Here is an 18,549-nt window from a genome sequence, read left to right as displayed (position 1 = left end):
CATTCTCAACTGCCCATGATAACTACCACTGAAAGAGTAAACAATAAGAAGCAAGGGCTAGGCCCGCAGAATCCAGCCCACCTGCTCACACCGATCAAGCTCTTCACAAAGTTTTTTGGGGCAGCACTGGGGCTTGACCCAGGGCCTTGCACTGAGTAATTTCCCCAGCCCTTTTTTTATTTTGAGGCAAGGTCTTATTAAATCACTGTTATTCAGCCTGGGATCAAACTGGCAGTCTCCTGCCTCAGCCTCCTAGAATGCTGAGATTACAGGCACCACCATGCTTTGCTACGGTTTTGTTAAAGCTCAACCTAGACATCGGCAGTTGGATAGAAATAGTTTCCAGGAGAAAGAGTTGGCAAGACACACAGTTTGTTTAGACATGCAAAATATGTATTTTTTCTAGGTTGTACATTTACCCCCGCAACTCCACCCCAACTCCAAAGAAGAGCAAATTCATTTTACTATTTATGCAATTTTTCTGTGGGATTAAGTTTTTCTCCAAATAAATTTTAAAAAGGAATTTTGATGATGAAGATTATGACTGAGTGATTCCTCCAAAAACCAGTTTCTTGTAAGTACACATAACAATCAAGTAATCCTTTTCAAAAGCATCTTAGCAGTTATAGTAGGCATTATGAAGTAAAATGGAATTACCTTTGGGTTTTTCTAACAGTCTTTGACATGTTTCTTTTACTTTGGTAAAGAGCTCAGAACCAGCCAACTTTTTAGAAATTCCAACCCTCAGCATAACAGCTCCAGGTGTAAATTTTAAGAGTGCAGCACCAGGCTCCCGTGGTTCTTTCGGATGCTTTGGCATAAGACCAGACCAATCAACATCGATCACATCTAATGGATCTGTAAAAGTTAAAATATAGGATTTTTTTTAAATATCAAGAAATAGAAGTCTTATCTACAGAGAAATACATTTGGCCCTCCATATCCAGGTGGTTCTGTATCTGTGAATTCAACCAACCACAGATCAAAAATACACAAAAAAGTTGCTGGTAATGAACATGTACAGACTTTTTCCCTGTCATTATTCACTCACCTACATTGTATTAGGAATTCTAAGTTAATCTAGAGATGATTTAAAGCATGAAGGAGGATATGTGTACATTGTACAGGTTACATATTATACAGGACCTAAGGATCCACAGGTCTAGGTACCTGCAGGGGTCCTGGAACCAACTCTCCATGGATATGGGGGGGGAACCTATCTATCAAGTGAACATGCATTGACTAGTAAGTACTTTAAACCAAAAATTTCACATTCTTAAAATGAAAGCTTTCCCATAAAAAGTAATGTTTAAAATATAAGAACCTTTACAAATAATTAACTTTCTCACCAAAAGAAAACAGGCAAGTTAATCCATTACTACAAAAATAGCTCATCTAAACTACATGGGAGATTCCCAACAAAAGAATATATTATGTCTCATGTTCTGAAACATAGTACTAGTATCCTATTCAGGGCTAAATCTGTGTGTGCACAAATACAAAATTTAGTTTTAAAAAATAATTCATTATGAAATTCCTTTAAGAATCAGTACCTATTAACACTGGAACAAATTTTCCTCTATCAAGAAGATAGAATTGTTCCTCTATCAAGAAGGAACAGTTGAAAAAATAAAATGTTTCACTCAAAAATATCTAGTATCAGGCCGGGGATTTAGCTTAGCGGTTCGGTGGCCTGCCTTGCAAGTGCAAGGACCCAAGTTCAATCCCCAGTACCAAAAAAAAAAAAAAAAAAAAAAAAAAACAAAATCTAGTTTTCAGAAAAGACAAGGAAGAATCATACATAACTTCCATATTAGTAGAAAAAATTGTGGGATATAGAGGAAATCAAAATAAAGATTTCATATTTTATGTATCTAGACCAAGCAGAGGTCTTCACTATAAAAAAAGGCTTGAATTTAAGGTTCACAGTATATGATCCAGAATCTTACCACATACTGATTGTCTACCAGTGTTCTACATGATAGGTACATGATACAGTGCTTCACAATTCCAGTGCCACAAGCCGATTTAAACTCTGTACAGGAGATGGGGCATGGTAGTGAAAGCCTGTAACCCTAGCACTCAGGAAGCTGAAGCAGGAGGATCGCCATAGGTCAACCTAGGTTACACAGTGAGTTCAAGGTAAGCCTGGACTACACAATGAGACACTGTTTCAAAAAACAAAACAAAACACTCCAAAACCAAAAACAAACAAACATAAAAACCTTTAGAAAGGATCTTTCATAAGCAACATCTGCTTCAAAATGAACAGATGACCAGGTGTATACACTATAATTTTGTTGGTCTTTCATCCTTAATTAAAATATGAAGCAAAAAACTCAGAGGGTGTCATATCAATTTAATAAGATGAAAAGGAACAGAGAACAATATGAATGTGGTAATTTTTATGTTCAACCACCTCTGCAAGGATTACCTGGCATCTTCTCCTCATCTTGTTGGTCCTCTCTCTTTTCCACATCACCTGCCAGAATTTCATCTAGCTCATCATCACTGATTGGTTCATACCCTTCTCCAGCACCAGAGCCTAATGAATGTATATCATCTAACTTGGATTCGTCATCTCCTGCTAAGTAAACAATGTTAAAAAAAAAAAAAGGAAAGAAAGAAAAGAAAAGAAAAAGAAAAAGAAAATTAAAGGGAAGGGATATCTAAGTCAAGCCAAAAGGTAGAGGATGTGCACTCTAAAACACTGTTGAAAGCACCCTACCCTCCATACCAGAAATCAAACTCAGGACTTTGTGCTTGCCAGGCAGGCACAGTGCCACTGAGCTAAATCCCTGCCTGAAAAGCATTTTTAAACCAGAAAACTACATTTCTTAATCAGTGAAAACATCATTTCAAAAGATAATGGAGAAATTCTAATTTAAAAAATTTTTTTTTCAGTACTGGGGATCAAACTCAGGACCTTGCACTTGCGAGGCAAGTGTGGGCCAGTGAGCTAAATCTCCAGCCCTTTAATTAAATTTATTTTTAGTACTAAAAATACAGTATAGACAGCAATATTCAAATCTTATATGATTAGAATTAAAATATCAGAAATAAAAGCTACAACTAATACACTAATGTTGAATATTATGTATATTGTGGGGTTTTTTGGTACTGGGGATTGAACTTGGGACCTTGTGTTTGCAGTGTGTTAATTCTTGATAATAGAATTTTAACAGTTTGAAAACTCTACTTCAGAAGACTACAGTTTCTTTATATAAATAAACTAATTTAAAAATTGCAAAATTATTTAAAAAATGTAAATCTTATTTTATAATGTTTAACTCATTATATAATACACTTTCTAGCAGTGAGGTAAAATGTAATATTGGCATTAATTCTTCCCCAACCTCCCAATTCGTCTTTCCTATTTCAATGTTTTTTTTTTTTTTTTTTTTTTTTTTTTTGTACCAGGGATTGAACCTATCTCAATGTTTTCAATTAATGAATGAAGCTTCTAGGAGAATGCTGTAATACAATTTCAAAATGTCTTTGTTATTACCAGTAGTGTTCATTCCACTTCTCCATGTCAACCAACTTTTCCCAATTAGTACCTCAGCATGTCCTGGTGTATTAGTCACAAACTTAATCCTAAATCTATAGCAAACGCTTAGTATTTCTAATTATTAGCTATCTATACACTAAATATTTTCACACTACAACAGTATACTTTATGGGTATGAATGTGCAGGAAATAAAATGAGGCTATGAAATGTTTCTAATCATTCTAAGAATTTTCTGTTCTACTGAATTCTATAATAATGCCCATATCACCACCACTTTATCTCTATGGTAACCAATTTTAATAACTTTGTTATACAATTTATATATCTAACCATAAATGCACAAAATAAAATTATGTTTTTAAGTTTACCCAACTTATTTTCTTACTGTAAGTGACTAAAATATTTCTACTCAGCAGGTAGTTCACCTCTAAATTTCTATGCTTCCTTATCTGTAGTATCAACTGGCAAATTACAGATCCAAGGGATGAGGGACACTGACAGCAATTATAAGAGAGCTATCGTGATGATTAGTTTAATTATATTCAATTATTCCCCAAGACTGTACTTCCATTAGGACCATGGTCCATCATTTGATGCTATTCATACTTAAATCTGATGTGAAAATAATATGAAGAAAGCTGAGGGACAAATGTTTTTGTCAAGTCAGAAGAAAATATACATAACAAATGACATATTGGAACATCTAATGAGCTAATCAAGAGATATATGAATTCTTTTTCTTTCTGAATCCACTTTTAAAAGCAATGAATTTTACTATAGGCCAAAGGTTATTGTGTGGCAAAAAAAAAAAAAAAAAAAAAAGGTGGTAAAGTTATAACAGAATAATAAGTACTGATACCAGAGCTGGACAGTCCCAAGGAGTAAGAAGGCAGAATTTCTGGGACAATTTTGAGAGGAAGTATATTATTTCTATAACCTGAGCTACACTTAACTAAGAAATAAGATGTAGGGGGTGTTGTATATTCAGGCAGAACACATCTTCATTCATCACCCTTACTATATTTTATTGTGTCCTTACTATAGTCTTCATGACAAAGAATGAAAGCTAGTATCTAAAAAAGAGCACACATATTGGGGATAAAATCCTGGAAAAATAATTATAATACAATGTAGCAATTCTACAAAAAGTGCTGTAAGATTTGAAAAAAAATATCAATAGCACTAGAAGGTTTCATAGAGGAAGTAATAAACATATATTAAAACTTGAAGTTTGGGGCTGGGGATTAAGCTCAGTGGCACTGCACCTGCCTTGCAAGGGCAAGGTCCTGAGTTTGATCCCTGGTACTCTCCACCAAAAAAGACTTGAAGTTTGAGTAAGAGAAGATGAAAGGGAAAATGTTTATCAGAAAATGGGAAGAATGAGTACAAAGAAGGACCAGAAAATGAAAAGGCAAAGGTCAGCTTTTCTAAATTTGGGGTAAATCTTCGAGGACAGTGATGGCGAACTTCTTTGAGACAGAGTGCCCAAACTGAAATCCAAAACCCACTCATTTAGTGCCAGCACTGCAATTAAACCTGAATACTGAGGTTTTAGTTTAGACAAAACAACTATTATATGATGCTCGGCTGCTAGGACAACTTGGCTCACATGCCCACAGAGAGGGCTCTGCATGCCTGCTGTGCCATGTGTGCCATAGGTTCGCCATCAGTGTTTTAGAATAAAGACAATTAGTACATAAGCAATAATCTTCTATTTCCTTATCTTAATTTACCATATGACATAGCATTTAGCTGATAGTGAAATCTATTGCTTTTAAAAGTGGATTTTAGCCAGGTGTGGTGGCCCATGTCTGTAATCCCTGAGCTCAGGAGGCTAATACAGAAGGATTTCTGAAAGTTCAGGGCCAGCCTGAACAACATAAGGGAGACCCCATCTCAAAACAAAAATAAACAAACCAAAAAACAACAACAAAAAAGTGGATCCTGATACTTCTTGGTTTTTCGATTAGATATCCAAAACTACCATCCATTACATATATTTTTCTATTGAACTTGACAAAAACATTTCTACCTCAGCCTTCTTCACATTACATGTTCATCTCAATTGGGAGTAAAAATGAGCATAAATCACAAGCCATGGTTCTAATGGAGCTACAAATTGGGGTATAAATGAATGTAACTAAACCAACCATTAAAATACCTCTCCTGTGATTGCAGTCCGTGTCCCTCATCCTTAAAACAGTCAGTTTGTCTGGCAGAGTGGGAGTAAGGGCAGTGAGTAGAGCCAGAGTGGACCAGTGACATTCCACAGAGCCACAAACAGCTCTGACTGGGCCAACACAGATGCTGACTTCTCTACAATCTAGGGGTGGGAAGCGCCAGCAGGCTTCTTCAGTGGATCCATCATTAAATCAGTTTCAGGAGTGTTATTATTTTATGTATTTGCTCTCATTTTCAATTGCCCTAAAGAAAAAGAACCACTAGTGGTTATTTGAATCCCTCTCTGAATTAAGAAGGTATTTGAATTTTTGTGACTTTTTTTTAGCATTTAAGTAAAGGATGTTATGGTTGCTCTTTAACATCTATAGAGACAGCATCTAAGAAACCTTTTATTTCAATGGTGAGGCAGTTGCAGAACTGATTACCTAACTGATTGCGCTCTCTTATTTCAATCACTATTTCATTTCGTTCATAGGCTTACCGGAACCAAATTTGCATTGACACTAGTACTGAGAAAAAAAATTTATTTTTTAAATCACTTTCTTATTGTATAAAAGAATCAGTCAATCTGCCACTGGTGGATGGCCTCTCAAAAGAAATAACTGTTTCCCACAAAATCGGAAAAACAAAGGAGCCATGAAACAGAAAAAGGCACGCAGCACTCACCTTCCACACTCTCAGGTCTCTCAGTTTTACTAAGATCTTCAAATCCCTGTGCAGACCCCAGATCTTTATCCATTCTTTCTTTATCCAAAGCTACTGAGTCTCGAGAAGAGCCTTCTAGGTCTCTTTCATAGTCATTTTCCAGTTTTGATTCACTGCGTTTCACAGACTCTATTTGAGAAGAACTCTCAAAAGTTCTATCTCTTTCTCTGTCTCTATCAAGAGAATCAGGAATTAGTCTCTCTCTCTCCCTGTCTAATTCTCTCCTTTTGTCTCGGTCTCTTTCTCGTTCCCGCAATCTAACAGGATCTCTGTTCCTTGACCAATCTTTATCAGCCTCTCGGTCCCAGTCCCTTGGCCTTGCATCTCTCCTCTCTCTCTCCCTCTCTCTCTCATGCTCATATCGATCCCGTTCTTGAAGTCTATCTCTGCTGTCAAATGACCCAGATCTTGAATGGACCTGCCGATCTGACTCAGGAGAACTTCTTCTTGAACTATGGCTTCGTGAATCCTGGCGATCTAAAATTAAAATGCCATACACAAAAAGTTAACATATAATAAAATAAAAACAAAATATTTTGGAGCCCTTAAATATGTATGATTTATCTTCCATATTCTCCACATTTTTCACTTCATATATGATTATTGTATTTACACAACGTATACTATTATATATTTCTCTCTCCAAATAACTATTTTAAGGGGAAGTTTCTCTCTCTATAAAAGTGGTAAACAAGTTTCTATAGTTAGGCATAGTGGGACATACTGTAATCCTAGCACTCTGGAGGTCAAGACAGAAGACTGCAAGTTTGAGCCCAGCCTGGATAACTTAGCAACCTGGATAACCCTGTCTCAAAAAATAAAAAGGGCTAGAGATATAGCTTGGTGTGAAGGCTGCAGGATAAATTCCCAGTGTGCGTTGGGTGTGGGGGGCTTTCATGTCTATTTCCACTACAGGTACAAGATATCCTAAGTATATAAATTGGTTAGACATTAATAGAACTAGTTATTTCATTCTCTGATCTCTCCTCACTCTGGTCTTATTTTTTGTGATGAAAAAAGGCAGCATAAGCTACAGGAAGGATAGGCTGGTGTTGGGAGGTTGTGCAACAGGACTTGAAAACATATGGCTTTTGACTAAGACATCAAGACATATCTCTAAGATTGTGATATTAAACTAGTAACACTGGACCTCTATTATAATGTTGGTATTAAAATGATAACAGGTGATTTTTTTTTGTTTTGTTTTGTTTTTTGGTACCAGATCCTCGTGCTTGTGAGGCAGGCAGCAGCACCACTGAGCTGAATCCTCAGCCCCAGGTGAGATTTTAATAGGCCTTTAGGTTCCATAAAATTTAAGGCATTATATAAAATAACCAATTTAGCATTACTTTAGAATTACAATTTGTATAAAATATACTAATAAGAAACACTGATTAGATCATAATTCAACTTTATTACCTGAAGAAGTACTTCGATTGGGTTCTCCACGCTTTAACTGATCAATCCTAGATTTTCTCTCTCCTGTGATTTCCAGGCTTTTTGTTTTTTCTCTATCTCTTGAGCCACTATGCAGCACTCTCTTTCGACCACCTTGGTCATCCCCACTCCGATGGGCAGAATCATTGGATGGAGAGCGCAAACGACCAGAGGTGTGACTACGATTACTCCGATTGCTCCCAAGGCTGCTGCTCCTCTTTTGATCCAATGGCTTGCGGTGTGGCGTGTCTTCTATAGTGATGTGAGGTGCCTCTACTTTTTCCACCCGTGTTCTATGGCATTTTCTATGTGACTCTTCACTGGTGAAAGGAGCACTGCTGCTGCTGGTGGGGGTGGCAGAGGTGGAAATGGCGCCAGAGCTGGTAGCAGCAGAAACAGCAGCAGAGGCAAGAGCAGCAGCACCACCAGCCACAGGAGGTGGAGGAGGGAGAAGAGAGGACAGAGGAGAAGGGGTACTACCAGGAGTAGCAGCAGCGGCAGCACGCTCTGGTTCTGTCAGCTCTGTCCGGTCAGGCACATCCTCATCAGACCAGTCACTGAAGGCTGTGTCTTCTTTCCTCTGAGGATCCTCCGGTGTGCCATCTTTACCACTGGAAATTTCAACTAGTTCCTCTTTGGTTATAATAGGAGGTGTCCGTGGGCCCCTTTTTTTCTTACTTTGCTGGGTTGCTTCTTCATCAGAAATATCAGAATCACCTTTGGATCTTTTATGTTTTTTTTCAGTATTTTTCTTCTTCAGTCCTTTTTTTGGTGAAAAGACTTGACTATCTTCAGATATTGCCTCAGTGTTACCCCTCTCTATCCCAATATCATCCTCTTTCTTTTTCTTGATGGGTTTCTTCTGAAGTTTTGCTTTTTTCTTACTTTCGTCATGAGCTCGATCAGATACATCACGGTCTTCAAACTGGTGGTGGCCCATCATGTCTTGTGCACGTGCTCTTGAGCTTTCTAGGAGTTCTGCCTGTTCTCTCTGTTTATCTGCAGCAGAAACTTTCTCTTTGAGTTCTTGCTCCTCATAGTGCCTTGAGCTCTCTTTTCTTTCCAGTTTACGATCTTCCTCTTTCCACCTACCTTGCCTGTCTTCTGTGAGGTGTGATGGGCTCAGAGAACGAGATTCTTGAGGTCGGACAACCTGGCTCAAGAGCCTGTGTTTTTCATCTACATAAAAAAATAAACATAATCCCATTTTCCTCAGGTCAATATACACAGTACATTACATTTAAAGAAAAGGGAGATAATCTCTCATTTCTCATTTAAAAAATTTTTAAATGGCAGTAAGTTTGGTTACATAAAAATATAGCTTTAACTACAAAAAGAAAAAGAGCTACTGTGATTACTGTTTCTAACATACGTCAGTCATAAAAGGAATTGTTTAGGGGTATTAGAGCAGGAAGCTTTTTAAAAATCTTAATTTATCAGCTCCAATTTGTCAAAAAATGGTCTCATGGTTACAAATAAATATGAATACAGAGACAGCGAAACAGATTGTGCTTACTTTTATCATCCCCACTGTTATAAGTGTCACTGTCAGGAGAATGTTCACGACGGCGCTTAGGTGACTGTCGAGGGCTGGGACTCCCTTCATTTCTATAGCGCTTCCTACATTGGGTAAGCAAATGTAATTTATAAAATTCCAGAAGATGAAAATGATTACTATGTTTTTTATTAGCTTTTAAAAAAAATATAACTAGAACTTATATTTGTAGGAAAGCAATATTGTCAGAGATGCATCATACAAATGATATTCAGGCCAGGGATTTAGCTCAGTAGTGCTGCCGCCTACCTCACAAGTGCAAGGTCCCAAGTTTGAAGCCCGGCACAAAAAAAAAAAAAACAAAACCCCAACAACAACAAAATCTTCCCACCAAATGGATATTCAGTGTCTTTAATAAAAATTCTTTATCTTATTTGCTAATATTTAAAATTGTGAAGTTGAAATACAAAGCAACATTTCTTTCTTTTCGTTATACATGTAGACTGACTCGAGTGAAAATAACCAGAATGAAATACTGCAAGGTAGAAAAACACAACAGACAAATCAATTAATTAATTAATGTGGCCTTCAATATAAACATCATCAGTTTACATTTCTATTAAATAGAAATACCGTAAGCAAGGAAGATGATGAGGAAACCTAATATTATCTTTAGAGTAAAAAGGCTGTGAGTTCAACTTACAGCCACACTGCTCATTATACAAACTTAAACTCCTTGAACCTCAGCTTTCTCCTCTGAAATGGGGTGAGGGGGTTAAAAGTCCATCTCACAAAAGTGCAGTGAGGAATAAAATAGTTACATCATACCCAATGCTGGGTATGTTACAGGCACACTGAAAAAAAATTAGTTCCTTTCCCCTTCTTAGAACAAGAGCACTTGGTGACAATAAGACAATTCATACATTCAATTTTTCCTTAGTTGAGCTTTAAATTAGTAATGATTTATATATCTTTGGTGCTTTCACTACTCCAGTGTTTTCTTATATTTTCACTCAACTTTCAGACTAATAGTCGCTGGATCCAAAAATTCAATTTAAAAATTATTTTTCCTAGATGTTTAAAGACTATACTGCAAATACATATTTACATGTAAATATAAAATATTAAATGTGAAATACGGGAACATGCAGAGAAGAAAAAGATTTAACAGAAAATGAAGGAGCACACTAAAAAACACTAAATGACACTTCTGAATTCTTCACTGAAATGTACCTTTAAAAACCTCACTCATATTCATTCTTACTTGGATTTTCTTTCATCATGTCCATCTCTTAGGTTTCGATCTTCTCGGATATCGTCTCGCTTTTCTCTGCGGTCATCTCGTCCCTTGTCCTTTTCCTCCCAATCCCGCTGACGTTCTCGTTCTTTCTCCCTTTCTCTTGCTCTTTCTCGTTCCCGCTCTCTCTCTCTCTCCCTTTCTCGTTCTCTCTCCCTTTCCCGCTCTTCTCTTTCTCGTTCCCGCTCTTTTTCCCTGTCTCGCTCTCTCTCTCTCTCCCGTTCCCGGTCATGTTCACGATCCCTCTCCCTTTCACGCTCTCTCTCTTTCTCTCTCTCTCTCTCTCTCTCCCGTTCTCTGGCACGCTCTCTCTCTAGTTCTCTTTCTTTTTCTCTTTCTCGATCCCGTTCCCTCTCTCTCTCCCGTTCTCTGTCTCGTTCTCGTTCTCGATCTCTTTCTCTAGCCCGTTCATCTCTTCTATCATCCACTCTGTCTACTCTTCGTTCCTCTCTTCTTTCATCACGCTCAAGCTCGTCATTCCTCCCCTGATGTCGAATTGGTGAGCTTGGTCTTTGATCTACAATGAAATCAAGTTTTGTCAGTGATTAATTTGACATGTAACTTACAGGTAAGAGAGCATGGCAAATCTTAAATTTTATCTCTGTATAGGGTCACATTTACAACAAAGTAAAAATCAAGTATTATATTTACTTTTAATTTAATCATCCAAATAATAATCACCTCTGGACCTTTTAAAGTATTTTCTTAAATATAATTTCCATTTGCCCACTAACTAACTATCATTTTCTGCTTCCCAACAACCTCCTCCCCCTCGCACTGATCCATCTCTGAGCTTTCTCTGCATGCTCCCTACCCTACCTCCAGCCCGCTGCTCCAACCCACTTTCTGGCATCTCTACCCTTCACCTCTGATCTTCTCTGTCCCCCCAGCAGGACCTGAGAACACTGGTGGCAAAAGATAGGGGCAGCAGGAGGTGTAGAACATAGGAGCTGAAGGAAAAAAAAAATTTCCCTTGTAAGTCACACCTCTAATTTCAGGCCAAAACATATACACATCAAAGTGCAACTATTATGTGAGAAAAATATAGTAGACCACACCTCAACTAGAATTAAGGGTACTGATGTCTAACAATCTTGGAACAATCAAATGTAAAAAAGTGTCTCATATCACTGATATGCAGTTATAATAATACATTAAAAGTTTTATATATATATATTTCCAATCTACATACGAATCACATAAACACACAGAAAATGAATAATGCTATCCAGTTGAATAGGAAATTAGTATGGGATCAAAAGTGTATAAGAAGATGGCATGAACTTCTCCAAAGAGCTATTTCTGAAAGCAACTACTATGGTACGATCTAGGCTACTGTGATGTTTCTATTTTCATACTATATAATGTCTTATATATTTCCAATCTACATACGAATCACATAAACACACAGAAAATGAATAATGCTATCCAGTTGAATAGGAAATTAGTATGGGATCAAAAGTGTATAAGAAGATGGCATGAACTTCTCCAAAGAGCTATTTCTGAAAGCAACTACTATGGTACGATCTAGGCTACTGTGATGTTTCTATTTTCATACTATATAATGTCTACTGATTCACTGATAAACATCAAACTATACTATGTCAAATAAGTTGACCAATGCTCCATTTATCAACTTATTAAGCAGGATGATTTTAGAATATTTCTCATGAAAGGTTCAATATAGCAACTTGAACTTCCTTCCTCATCACTGATAAAAAAGACAAGACATCTATATTTACTACTTAGAGGTTACAGATCCCATATCTGTCAGTTTTAAAAGTTCACGGAATTTTAAATCTAAAATAAAATAAACTCTGTTCAATCTTTTCTCTCCTTTTAAAAAACAAATTACAGTCCACAAGTGACTTTGGTTATCTGTCAGAGTTACCAAGATAGTAGCTGTATTAGGACATCAGGACTAATAGAAGTCTGTTTTTCTTTTACTTTGCTAAAATCAACTTGAATTTAAAACAGTTCTACTGTATCATACTGTGTTTCCTCAGAATGCTGTCTGAATGCTTGGTATGGGAATCACAACCAAAATCAATTACAAAATAACCTGAAACAAATTCAACACTGAAATTTGCTGTAATTCATACTTAAAATTTCTGAATACAGCTGTACCAGTGAATAGACAGCTGTACTTTATTTGGACACTTGGAGTGACTGGATAAAACAGAGTTAAAACTTTTATTTTCCCAAGCAAAATAACAATGGTCTTTATTTCAAAGGAAAATGGAATAATCCAATGCAAAGGATAAAAATGTGTCTAACTCATGTAAACTATGTTCCTTATCTTTCCCTCAAATGTGCTCTTCAAAGATGTGTCTCTCTTCACATATTTTCTTATCGTAATGAATGACATACCTTTTAACAAAAACTGACCACACTATTCTCAAGTACCATTACTTTTACTTCCAGAGTATTTCTTTCTTTTCTTGTTCCCATCTCTATACATTCATTTAGAGTTAGTCAGCTTTTCTCAGATGACTACGTCATCAACAGTCTAAGTGGTTGGTGTCTTTATCTTCTTAAAATTTCTGATGAAAATTATTTTTTACATTTCCTTAAACAGTCATTTGTAGGCAGTGAAAAGCAATTAAATTCAAAATTTTTACCTTGAATTATTAGGTTATTTACAAACTAGCCTAGTCTCTCATCAGTCCTTTTGCCCCAGTATTTTTCCTTCCCCACCAGTTATAGCACACTACTCCAACCTCAAAATATAATTCTTTACACTAAAGCATGTGTTTCTTTCAGTCATGTATATGTACTTATGCTACACCTCTCCCTGTAAAATACTTCTTTTATCATTTCCTCTAGCAAATGTACATATTTTTTAGGTCCTACTTCAGAAATTATTTCTTTAGTTAAACCAGCTTTTTAAAAAATCCCTCAGAATTGTGTTTACTCCCTTAGTTTCTCATAGAACTCCATAAAGTAGTAGCAATTACCACTTTTATTATCTATCACGATTAGTTTGTGATGGTCAGATTTAAAAGGAAGTTTAAATCTTTGAGCACAGAACAAGTTATTTGACTGGGCACATCTTTACCCTCAACCTTTATCAACCCCCTGAATGCTCATCATATTCTAGCCACATTAATCTTTCATTTCTAAGACAGGTTAGGCTAGTTCCTATCTTTGGGAATTTGCAACTACTCTTTCCTCTCCAGAGAATCTTCTACACCTAAATCTTAGCAAAGTTAGAAGCTTCTCCTATATTTATGCTTCCACAGAAATGTCATTTCCTCAATTTTTTTCATAAACACTTAATGTAGATTCTTCTCTTATTATTTCTATCTGGATTCCTTATTTGTTTCCCTGATAGCCTCATAAATCTTTCTTTTTTTGTCTTCCTGCTTCATTAAGTTCTATAAGGAGAAGAAATACTGATTCCAAATGCTTAGCAAAGTGCCTGGCATGGGTACTCAAAACATATTTGCAGACTGTATCATTAACCTAAAAATGTTTCTCTTTTAGTCCTAACACTGATATTTATTGAAGTAGTTACAGTAAAATAAAATAGAAATTAGATTTATAGTCCGAAGACTTGAATGTGAATTATAGTTTTAGAACTTCTCTGTAATATTAAAATTACTTCTCTTAGATCTCTCTCAAATTGCAAAACATGGATAATTTTACCATATCTACACTCACAGAGATAATGTAAAGAGAAGTCAAAGATATATGTAAAGTGCCAGGCATGGTGGCGCACACCTGTAATCCCAGCACTCAGGAGGCAGAGGCAGGAGGATCGCTGTGAGTTCGAGACCAGCCTGGGCTTCATAGTGAGTTCCAGGTCAGTCTCAACTACATAGTGAGAATCTGTCTCGAAAAAAAAGATATATGTAAAGCAACTATCATAGTTGTTGGTACCTAGTAAAAGCTTAATAAGTGTGGCTGAGTTAAACACGAGATTTAAACCAAATATTACTGCTTAATCCAGGCATAAACCTGAGTAAGGATATGAAAAAAGAAAAAAATTACTAGAACATAATATTAAATTCTGAGAAATAATTTCAAAAACACAAAATATGTAAACTACAGCCCTATTTATAACTAAGGAAACACTGTACATTTTTTAATTCAAATACATTAGGCTTACCTTTCACTCAACAACTCTCTGCCTCTGAACCTATCTAGCTCCCAAACACAGATGGTGTCTTACAGACTTTGTTCTTCTCCCATTTCTACCCATAGCAAGATACTTTATTACATCTTTGATTCAGCCACAGTAAAGCACAAATATTCAATTATCTGGTCCATTAAATTTCATATTAATCTCAGCATTACAGTAAATCTCACTTTAGTAATCAGCCAAGGTGAAACCTTAAGATTTTAAATGTTTAAGGGCTTAATACATAGAGACAATAAAAACTTGCAAAAAAGGTAATTATAACCCTTAAGTGCCTCTTAGTAATCTTGCTTCAAAACTGTTCTAAGAGATCATCTAACAGATTAACATAAAATTAGCTAAAGCAAATGTATACATCAGGACAGAATACGAATAAAATGTTTCTATGAACAATTTCCAGTCCTATCACCATTTTTTCCAAGCTCTCTGACAGTCCTTAGAAGACTCTACTGGTAATAGGTTTAGGTATTTCTAGAATCAGAATGGACTAGGATGGCACTCAATCACCTATATTCTTTACAGAGTCGTTTGCTGCTTGGTTAAGATGAGAGACACACAGGAGGGAAACCTAGCTTTTGTATTCTGCTGTTTTAGGTACTGGTAGCTAGCCAGTTTCATAATTCCTTCTACCCCAACTGAACAAGGAAGATTATATGAATACTGTTTCCAATGTGCCAGCACGCATAATTCTTAAAAGATATTCTATATTAAAAGATAAATTGGTAACCATTTAAAGTACAATTCCCCCAATGGCCAAAATTCCATTTGACAAACCTCTTTCTCTGTTGTCACGTCGGTCTCTCTCTCCATGTCTTCTCTCAAAGGAAGAGTCCCTTGTTTGATCTCTGCTATCTCTTTCTGGATATCTGTCTCTCTCAGGGTAGCTATTTCGAGTCTCCCAGCTGTCATGATAGTTGCCACTACTACTGTGACTATCAATTTGAGAGCCTCTGGTTCCCCGGCTTCCTAAAAAAAGGATATTCACACAGATGTTTCACATACACTCAACCTCCATCAATCACAACTTTTCCCCCTAAAAAAAAAAAAAAACAACAACACTTTAAATTGTTTTTGTGTTCTTAAATGTGGTAGTCACTGTTGAATACTTTGGATCAGAATGCCCAGGTTGCTCAAAGACTGACTAATAATTTGCTAAATCCAAGGTTTCCATATCTATGAAAAATGGAAACATAAAGCAAGAGGACTCAAAACCTAAAAAGCAACAAAACAAACAAACAAAACACATTTCTTCACATCTAATTCTAGTTTATGATGAAAATATTCCAATATAGAACACAAACAATATGGTGACATAAAGTGCTACCTGAAAATTTTCACTAAAAGATGTGGGAAACAAATGTCTTTATTAACTTCATTTATAATATCCCCAAAGTGGAAAGTACTCAAATGTCTTTCAGTGGTAAATGGTTAGATCACAGTAAATGTGTACTGTGGGATAGTATTTAAGAGTAAGGAACCCATTACTGATAGATGCAATAATCTGAATGAACTATAAGACAACTAAAAAAAACCAATGTGAAGCTAGGGGAGGTGGTACATGCCTGTGATCCCAATCAGAAGGCTGAGGCAAGAGGATCACTTTGAGTTTGAGGTCAGCCTGGGCTACACAGTGAATTAAAGGCCAGCCTGAACAGCATAGTGAGACCTTATCTCAAAAAACCAAAAAAATAACCAACCAATCAAACAAACAAAAAAACCCATAACAACAACAAAACAATGTCAACAGAATATACAAAGCTTGAGTCTGACATATTCATGAAAACAATGTAAGATGTAAGATATTAGATGGCTCAGGTATAGGGGAAAGGTATGGGCATAGCTATAATGGCTTGTAAAATAAGGGAATTTTATGCTACATTTCAGAGTCTTTTTTGGGGGGATGGTCTCCCTATATTGCTGGTCTCAAGCGATCCTCTTGTCTCAGTCTCCTGAGTAGCTAGGACCACAGGAATGTTACCATACACGTCTCAGATGAGTACCTTGATTACAGAGAAGACAATACAATGCTACTTATGATAAAAGCACACAGCTACAAACACACATAAAATATACATACAAGCGCATTTATAACCAGTGAAACCTCAATAAACTCTATGGATGTCTTAAATTATTTTTCTCTTGTTGCTGAGAAAAAAACACCTGATACCCTAAGTTAAAGAAAGAAAGGTTTACTCAGCTTATAGTTCATATGGGTTTCAGTCTATAGTTGGCTGGCTCCAAGGCAAGGTGGCAGAGGGGCAACAGTTCATGGTGCAAAGACAGTAGTGAAGCAACAAGAGAACCTTAACAGTATCTTTCTGTCCCTTTTATCTCATCCAGACTACTGGGATTAGGGTGATGCCACACCAATCACTGTACTGGTTTAGTAATCACACACCCTTAATCCAGGTATCACACTCTAGATTCAGCCACCTTTGAAAAAGCCACCTATCACAAGAGGCTTGGGGGGGGGCATCTAGACCCAAACTGTAACATTCTGCCCCTGGCCCCCAAAGACTCATACATTCCTTTATTTTTCGTATTTTTTTCATGTACATTCCTTATGCAAAAGGCATTTAATCCACCTCTGAGAGTTGCCAGAGTCCTAACTGTTTCAGCAATGCTGAAAAGTCCAAGTCCAAAGTCTCCTGAGATTTAAGGCAAATTCTTAGCTGCAAACTCCCATACAAATGAAAAGAAAGTTAAGTACTTCCAACATTCAATGGCACAAGATAAGGCATTTCCATTCCAAAACGGGGAATACAAAGGAATGGGACCAAAGCAAGTCCAAAATCCTGGAAGGCAAACATTAAATCCTGCAATTCCACTTCCAGCACCTCAGGCAATCTGTGGCAAGTTGTAAACTTCAAAAGGTTCTGCCAAGAGGCTCTGCCCCTTAGGCACTGCAGGTGGTTGGCTACAACCGAGCTTCTCTCGAGTGCTGGCTTTACTCCCTCATTATAGTTTTCCTTGGACAATCCACTTTCTGGCTTTTCCAAACTTCTGGGGTCTCCTCTGCACCCCTGGCTTCACACAACTTCATACACTGCCCTCTCAGGGACACACTGCCTGGCCTCCCAGGCTTTTTGAAATCTGGGTGGAAGTCTTCCTGACCCCACAACTCTTGCATTCTGCATGCACCTAACACCAGCACCATGCAGATGATGCCAAGTTCTGCTGCCTGCTGGAGCTTTTCGCTTGGCTGTAAGGGGTCCTCCAGTGTCTATAAACCAAATCCCAAGGAACAACTTCCCTAGGTTGCCACCATTCTGGAACAGGGTGCTCTGGAGCTCTCTTCTCAAAGCAAAGTCTTTACCTTTTGAAATTCTGAGGCTGCAAAGGGTAGAGTCCTGCTCCTTCTTTTGATGCTCTCAGGCCATCTTTTCTAGTCTGTTCCTTCTCAAGCAATCAAGATCGCCTCTGTTCTATCTTTTCAGGCTGCAATTTACTAGAGCTTTCTTTCTGGCCAAATTTTAAATCATTTTTTAAATCATTCTGCTGGGCTCTTTGCTCTTGATTCTCAACATAAATCTGGCTAAAAGTACCCAACAGTAGCCAAGCTACTGCCTCAACATTAGACTGACTTGAAATTTCTTCTGCCAAATGAATTAGTTTGCTGCCCTTAATCTCAGTCTCAGGCAGTCTCTACACAGGAGCAAAATGCAGACTTTCTTAGCAGAAACTTCGTGAGCCTGGTCTTTACTGGCTTTCTGGTCTTTTGAGCTCTGACCAGAATATCCCATGTACCACAACCTGAAGTGTTCCAGCTCCACTTTTTCAG

General features: G+C 37.1%; 1 protein-coding gene across 2 annotated transcripts in view; it reads right to left on the bottom strand.

Annotated features, from left to right (window-relative positions):
* The window catches only part of Zc3h13 (zinc finger CCCH-type containing 13), a 76,864-nt gene that overhangs the window by 10,985 nt on the left and 47,330 nt on the right, over positions 1-18,549 (bottom strand). Inside the window, exons 11-17 of one of the 2 annotated variants that reach the window (XM_010637035.3) lie at positions 15,543-15,734; positions 10,595-11,144; positions 9,352-9,455; positions 7,818-9,014; positions 6,360-6,875; positions 2,435-2,587; positions 658-858 (exon numbers count right to left, since the gene is read on the bottom strand). In XM_010637035.3, coding sequence (XP_010635337.1) covers positions 658-858; positions 2,435-2,587; positions 6,360-6,875; positions 7,818-9,014; positions 9,352-9,455; positions 10,595-11,144; positions 15,543-15,734 — 2,913 coding nt within the window. The remainder of the gene's footprint in view (positions 1-657; positions 859-2,434; positions 2,588-6,359; positions 6,876-7,817; positions 9,015-9,351; positions 9,456-10,594; positions 11,145-15,542; positions 15,735-18,549) is intronic. The other variant, XM_019209411.2, reaches the window with a different exon arrangement.

This window comes from Fukomys damarensis, unplaced genomic scaffold (genome assembly GCF_012274545.1).
Source record: "Fukomys damarensis isolate Sample0158 unplaced genomic scaffold, DMR_v1.0_HiC HiC_scaffold_38, whole genome shotgun sequence".
Lineage (NCBI taxonomy): Eukaryota > Metazoa > Chordata > Mammalia > Rodentia > Bathyergidae > Fukomys > Fukomys damarensis.
This window is presented reverse-complemented; position numbering and strand designations above follow the sequence as displayed.